Source organism: Borostomias antarcticus (assembly GCF_949987555.1).
Source record: "Borostomias antarcticus genome assembly, chromosome: 23".
Taxonomy (NCBI): domain Eukaryota; kingdom Metazoa; phylum Chordata; class Actinopteri; order Stomiiformes; family Stomiidae; genus Borostomias; species Borostomias antarcticus.
In genome coordinates, this window is record NC_140256.1 from 1,888,519 (window position 1) to 1,896,038 (window position 7,520).

The 7,520-nt window shown below is 44.4% G+C and overlaps 1 protein-coding gene across 1 annotated transcript; it reads right to left on the reverse strand.

The window, feature by feature from the left end:
• Window positions 1–567: 567 nt before the first annotated feature.
• Window positions 568–4,630, reverse strand: stc1 (stanniocalcin 1; the record flags this gene model as incomplete). The annotated part of the gene is made up of 4 exons (XM_084457690.1): window positions 4,501–4,630; window positions 1,592–1,734; window positions 1,222–1,433; window positions 568–862 (listed from the first exon to the last, which is right to left on the reverse strand). The coding sequence occupies exons 1-4, from the start codon at window positions 4,613–4,615 to the stop codon at window positions 568–570; spliced, it is 765 nt and encodes a 254-aa protein (XP_084313816.1). The 5' UTR covers window positions 4,616–4,630.
• Between the last annotated feature and the right edge of the window lie 2,890 nt (window positions 4,631–7,520).

Below are 7,520 nucleotides of genomic sequence, written 5' to 3' on the forward strand. Positions count from 1 at the left end.
AACAATAATTGAATTATCACAATACATTTTCTATTGATGAACTAAATTGGTGAATTTTATATTCTATTAATGGATGAATATCTGTATTCTGCAGATTTCTCAAACTATGGATGATTTGTGCTCTAAAGATGTAGACCTCTCGGGCAGGTTTGTGCTTGGATTCATGGACCAAGGCCTTCTGCATGTCTCAAGGGATTCTGACTTAGGTATAAGGTTGACAGAGATGAACTGGGCTGCGTTTCCCAGAGGCATCGTAGCGCTACGTTCATCGTAGCGCTACGATGAACGCCGTAGCTTACGATGAACGTAGCGCTACGATGCCTTTGGGAAACGCAACTCTGGACCGTGTTCAACAGAAGTTGTGATTTAAAGAGATAGTTTAAACGAGAGGGAGGGGGGGGGTATCTAACAACAATGCTCAAAATATGATATGGAATATTCTAGACACTCATTAGGCATTCTCCCGTCTGATAATGGAATGGTTTTTAAACACCCTCGAGATTGGGCCACAGTTTACTGCTTTAAGGTTTTTGAGGAGTGCGTTTCTAGAAGTTTCTAAGGTGGGAGTTAAGAGCTGTCGCCGGCGGCGCGTTTCTTGCCGAAGTGACCGGTGGAGTCTCTGTTTCTGGGCTGGATCTTGTACATGTGTGGACCCATGGACCAGCGCCAGCTCGCGCGGGTCTCCGGCCCGGTGGGGTCCGCGGCGGCGGCGACGGCGGCGGTCGAGGGACACGGCTTGTTCTGTAGCAGCTGGAAGAGCATGGTCATCTCCGGGCCCAGTCGGGACACCATGCTGGCTCTGACCAGGTCCACCGTCTCCTCCTCACAGTCCATCAGGCTCTGGAGGAGCTTCCCATAGAACCTACGAGACCACGCAGTTACACATCATTAATACAGGAGAACACTCGGATTGTGTTTCTGGAGGGAAAAAAAATCTGTTGAAACATAAACTACAACCTCAAAACTAAGCTTCTACCCTTCCAATTGTATTTGAAATGCACCAAATGCTAACAGATACTTATTAACACAATAATTGCGTTTAACGTCAGAAAAGTCAGTGTACTACTACTTGCCAGAACTCACAAGTGCATCTCCTTTCTAAAACAAGTGACTAAAAGCATAATCCAGTGCTGAAGGCAAAGTGCAAGAATAGCAAACTAAACTCCCAAATCAAATGCCCTCCGCAAATAACGTATCGAGCAGGATTTCCTGGACGCTCACCTATTGGGGAAGTGGCTGGGCAGCTGGGCTACTTCTCCTATGGCGTCAGGGTTCGATCTGGCCACAGCGCAGATGTCCAGCTTGCTGTAACACTCCTCCTGAACCTCTGAGATCATTCTTTGGAAGGTGGAGCATCGGCGTATGGCGAGGAAAACCTTTGAGGTGATGCCGTTGGCAATGCATTTGAGGCTCTCCTTCACAAAGGCTTTGCCCTGCACATAATCAACATCACCTTGTTTAAATGAGACGGCGGGGAGTTCTTGTAATTACATCTTGCAACTACAGTATCTTGGTTATTCCTGTTCTGTAATATCAAGCTCCAATGCAGTGTCAGATGGGTAAGAGGGATGGAAAAGGAGAAAGAACCCACCTGAGTGTCAAACTTAGCAGCGCTATACAGGAAGGACTTGCAGATGTCGTGCATGCCATCTGTGTCACATGTGGAGTTCTCCAGACAGGCGAAGGCCCCACAGCCTACCTGGAGGGCACTGTTCAGACAGCGTGCCACGTCTGCTGTAAACACAAAGAATGGACCGTCAACGGGGTACGCACGGGGGGGGGGGCGGAGGGGGGGGGCGGGGGTGATGTATGTTATGCATTGTTGATTTGCTGCCAAGATTTTAGTCATTTAGACAAATTACATCTCGACTGGTCACTGCACACTGAAGAGTCTGAACACCGCCATACTATTTTGGATAATTACACTACTGGCAAAGAATTTTTTGAATATTCCATTGTTTTGGTTCTTGGAACAGACTTGCGACCGACAGCACCAAAAATACCCAGAGGTCTCTTGGGGAATAATGACACATGCACTCTGTCTCTCTCTCTCTCTCTCTCTCTCTCTCTCTCTCTCTCACTCTCTCTCTCTCTCTCTCTCTCTCTCTCTCTCTCTCTCTCTCTCTCTGTCTCTCTCTCTCTCTCTCTCTGTCTCTCTCTCTCTCTCTCTCTCTCTCTCTCTGTCTCTCTCTCTCTCTCTCTGTCTCTCTCTCTCTCTCTCTCTCTCTCTCTCTCACTTACACACACACACACACACACAGTGGTATGAGTGTTGCTTATTTAGGATCAAGTTCTGCTGACAGTCACTTTTGGCACCAGAATCCTTGTTTCCACTCCACTCAGATGTGACAACACAATACCATGATTCTCCATTGGCAGGCGTGCCTAACACCTCTTAACCCCATCAACATGAACTGAACACACTTAACAACACAGGCACGCCTAACCACCTCTGAACCCCCATCACCTCTGAACCCCCATCACCTCTGAACCCCCATCACCATGACCTGGACACACTTAACAACACAGGCATGCCTAACCACCTCTGAACCCCCATCACCTCTGAACCCCATCACCTCTGAACCCCCATCACCTCTGAACCCCCATCACCTCTGAACCCATCACCTCTGAACCCCCATCACCTCTGAACCCATCACCTCTGAACCCCCATCACCTCTGAACCCCCATCACCTCTGAACCCATCACCTCTGAACCCCCATCACCTCTGAACCCATCACCTCTGAACCCATCACCTCTGAACCCCATCACCTCTGAACCCCATCACCTCTGAACCCATCACCTCTGAACCCCCATCACCATGACCTGGACACACTTAACAACACAGGCAGGACTTGGTTTTATGCCCATTCCTCATAGACTTGACGTTCAACTATATCACACATATGTTCAACTATGTCACACATATGTTCAATTATGTCACACATATGTTCAACTATGTCACACATATAGTCATATCTCAGACTCCGTATCAAAAGGCAAGCTTGTGTTTTACAGCTGCATAAGCTATTCACACCTTAAAAAGACTCAAAACAAAATGACAGCCAATTAATCAATCTATTGCCCATTTCCTCAAACTCGAACAAGTTCATGACAAGAATCAGACAATAGCATATATATTAAATACATATATAATGTATATATATATATATTAGTAATCATATAGGCCTTCATCAGGAGATGATAGTCACATGCTTCTGTTAAGTTGTGTTTGTTGTGCATTTTGGGACCAGCTCACAGGCATCAGAAATCAAATGTGATCAAATGATAAGAGACAGCTACAGTACCATGGTACCATGGCTTTATATCACAGATCAACAACCAGAAGCTCTCCCAAACGAGGACTAGAGATGCTTACAGTAGATGCTAAGATAAGGCCTGCAGTGTGCCTGGCTAGATGCGAGTAATAGCATCATGGAGATGATAACAACATCCTTGGCCAGAGCCCAGTATTGAATGTCTTCACCTACAGCCTTCACTTTTGCAGGCCTAGTTCACTAACGTGTCTTCCAACCTTGTATGTGGATGTGATTTATCTTACAGGATCATGTCCTGCCTCGCCTATCAAAACACACACCGTGGGCTCCGAGGACATCCTGGAGAGGGAGGCTCAGTTTATAGAATTGAGATCAAATAACTTTCTTTCCAAAAGAGAGGTTGCAGACATAGGAAAGAAAGGTGTAAATGCATTTAATTGATGATTCACACACCTGTAGAGTTATTTATGTTTTTTCTTCATCCCTACTTTCATCCCTAAAGTAGCCTACAATTAGGCCTACAGTGTCCAGCCTATTAGCAGGCCATATATTAATAACATGAGTATAGCTTTTTCATCTCGATCATCTTATTTGAAACAGCCAAGCATCCAATCAATAGGTTATGCGAGTCTCCGAGGCTCCGACACTCCATCTTTCCTTTTTGATTTTGTAAAGGGACCCCCCCCCCCCTACCCGCCCTCCCCCTCCCCTCTCCCCCACTCATGTTATATCCGTAGAACAGCTTGATGCACTGAGACACAGCAGGGGGGCCGGTGCGCGACCACCGGTCTCCCACAAACTCACCCCCGGGTTCTCCCAACGAGAAAAAGCTCACATTCCTCCACTACTACTCACTATCCCCCAAACACTCATATCCTAGGCAAACACGTTCAAGAGTGGGCTATTGTTAACCCACACTAACCCAAATTGGTAGGCTACCAAATGAACATTAAGCCCATTACCGATTCCGACATCTCAATTACAACAATGTTCACGCGCAGGTGTCGAGGCTCGGTTCTCATCTGTTGCCGGTGGACCGCCGGTAACCGCGAGCCTTTTATGTCTGAGCTATTCGGTATTCTGCCGATCTAGGCGTTCACTTGGAAACAGGGCTGTACATTATATGAAGGGGTTTATGGCAAACATTAGTCCCCGCAATAGCAAATGAACAGGTTCGAATGCATGCACTTAAACAGATATAGTAAAAAGAGAACATGTTACTTACAAGGGCTATTTGCAGAAAAACGTGCTCTTCTGGGTGAATAGGACTCGTTTTTATCCAGTTCGTATGCAGATGCTATGAGCACCATTATAAGAAGAACTCCGGTCTTCAAAGGCATCGTTCCTTTATCACAGATGATCTAGCAAAATATTAAGGAGATTGTTTCTCTACAGTCAAATGAGTGTTTAAAAGAGCTCTAATGGTATGCGATACCGTGCTCTTAAGATAACAATTGTACTTCAGGTAGGCTATAGGTTACTCACTGCGGCTAATCCACATTGGACCGCACAGTCTACAGAGTTCTTTTGACGTGTGTGACACATAAGGCTTCAGCCTGCACGGGTTTATATGGGACTGCTGCACATTACGAGTCTCCCGTTTGGCCCAATCAGCATCCACTTCTGTGCCGTGTGTCTCTGCTGTCCTAATAGTTCTGTCATTTGGCCATTTTAATTAGTAAAAAAACATCTAGTCACTTAACATTAGCCTATGTCATTTTAATCCCAAGACCTGGTATTTCCGATTTGTAAGCCTAATAATCATTACCTGGCTTAATATGTCTTTGACCTACCAAAACAACACCTGACCGTATGGTTTGCTGCAATGTGTAGGCTGTATTTCACACTATTCAATCAGCATTGCATTCAGTCGGGAATAACGTGATATGGCCAATGCGTAAACGATGTAGTGGTAAAATAAGATAAGATAGGCTACAACTTTATTTGTCAAACCAAGATTGGACATTTGTCTAAACTTTATTGCAGTAAAGTTGAGCAGGACTGATTGGCGCTTATAGACGCTCTTTGGCAATGGGCCTTGGTTTCATCCACCAGGCCTTGAGTGACAGCGAACCTGGAGCCAAGCATCGATACATCAGGTGGAAGCCAGTCATATGTGTGTTTAACCAACTTGCGTTTTAGTCAAATTTAGTACGCACTTTGTCGTACTTAATATCTTTGAAAAAATATCAACAGAGAATATTCAAATGATTTAACTTTTATCGCACTGGCATTTTGCTCAACCAAGCTTAATACATGAGACCATTGTTGCTTTAACTGATGGAATGTATTTAACACTGAGATAAACTACGTTTTTATTGACATAATGTGTGTGTATAGACTTAATCGTTGACGCGATACTCTGCCTCTCATGCATGCAGGCGGGGAGCCAAGCCGCACCTGTCTGTCTGGGGGTAAGAGGGCTGTAGAACATACCAGACCCATGATGGAGCCGCCCGACGCGGATGTGACTATCAGATGAATCCTCTAGACTAGGCTACATTCATTAATGCTGGCCTGGTCATCGTGGACAACACCAATTAAATATTTAATAATAAATTGTCCCTGGCAGGCAATGCTCACAAATATGAGGCTACACAAAAAACGTTAACACACTTCTGGATGACCATAAAGATATGACCACTGGTGAACCCTCACACAGAAATGTAGGCGGATCATCTGTTCTCTGAATGTTGTCAAGATTATGTCAAAAGGCCAAAGGCAACAGTGGGAAACATCTACCGTGAGCAGTTGAGGAAGCATATCTGGTTGGTAGTCTGTCATTCAGATTCAGAATTTACTCGATTTAAGCACTTTTAAGATAAAAACAAGAGCCCGTATGTCTGCTTTGTGTCACATTACTTGTTTTCTTTATTGGATTTTCAAAGAGAAAATGTTTTTAATAGTGTCCCTTTCCCTTTATCCTGGTGCTTGGTGATCCAGATGCTATAATCCTGATTGGTTGGACCCCAGGGCGCCGTTAAGCAGCTACTTCGTCAAGTCCTCTCTTGGCAGCTCCTGCTCCCTGGGTAATTCAAACATGGCAACCGTCTCACTTACAAATCTGCTGGTTCCTTGATGAAAAAGCTTCGGGCTGTCTACTCTCATGATTATACCATACCGTGATTTGCTTTGCAGTGGTGAAATTTTAATCAAACTGTTACATCCCATGACTGCAATGAATTAATCAACTAACCTAAAAGCCAAAAACAAAGTTATTAACCTTATATGGTGATTTCTGCGCATAACCATTGATTCTTGAAGAGTAGTCAATGCCTTATCAATGCCTTACAAGCGTTGTTATCATACATTACTTATTTAATGACCTTTTTATTGACATGTGAGGTTTTAAGTGTATATTCACAAGGTTCTCAAGACGTCTGTCTGTTGGTCCATGTGAGCGATCACAGACTCCTCCTTCGGGAACAGCCGTACCACAAAACACATTTGAGGAGAGCAATCTGTGTCCTCTGCATAAGGAATAATGAAACCCTTTGTCAAGCTGAATTAGGTGACTCACTCTACTTTTCGGGATACGACAGACGTTATTTCCATGGTGTTAGAAGATGAGGGTAGAGTTCAATGAAAGGACACATTTGCTACCCAGAGTGAACACGTGACCAGGTGCTACACAATGTGGCAGATTTGCATCGATTTACATTGAGGTAGTTTAGCTGATGTCCTGATTAGAGGGCTCTTTGCATCCTCTCTGAATCTCCCTGAGACCATCACTAGCTGTCAAGGCCACTTCCCCCAAACGGTTACGAAATTACAGTTATATCATGAGGAAATAATAATCCCAAAGTTAAAATGTAGTTCATTGGAGTGATCAGTGTAATGTGTTGAAGTTTATCAGTGTAACTAATCACAACAAGCCACATTTGTGTCATGTTTGACATTAAGCACCACTGACCCAATCCCTACTTTCCTAGGGACTGCTATTATATTCTATGTGGATATTTGGTTGTCTGTGTCTGTACGAAATGTCTGTTACAAAGTGTAATTACATTGCATTTAGATATAGCCAGATATAGAGATAGTTTTGTAGGTATAGAGATAGTTTTGTAAAGTAGTACACTACTCTAGCTGCTGATAGAGAAATATCACCTGAGGGTCCTGCCATAATGCTTCTGTCCACAAGAGGGACTTTGAGGAGGTGGTCTTCTCATACAGGTGAGTACTGGGTGTTGGTCATCTCTGATTCAACGCATGTGATGCTGCATGAGGATGAACCCAACAGTAGAG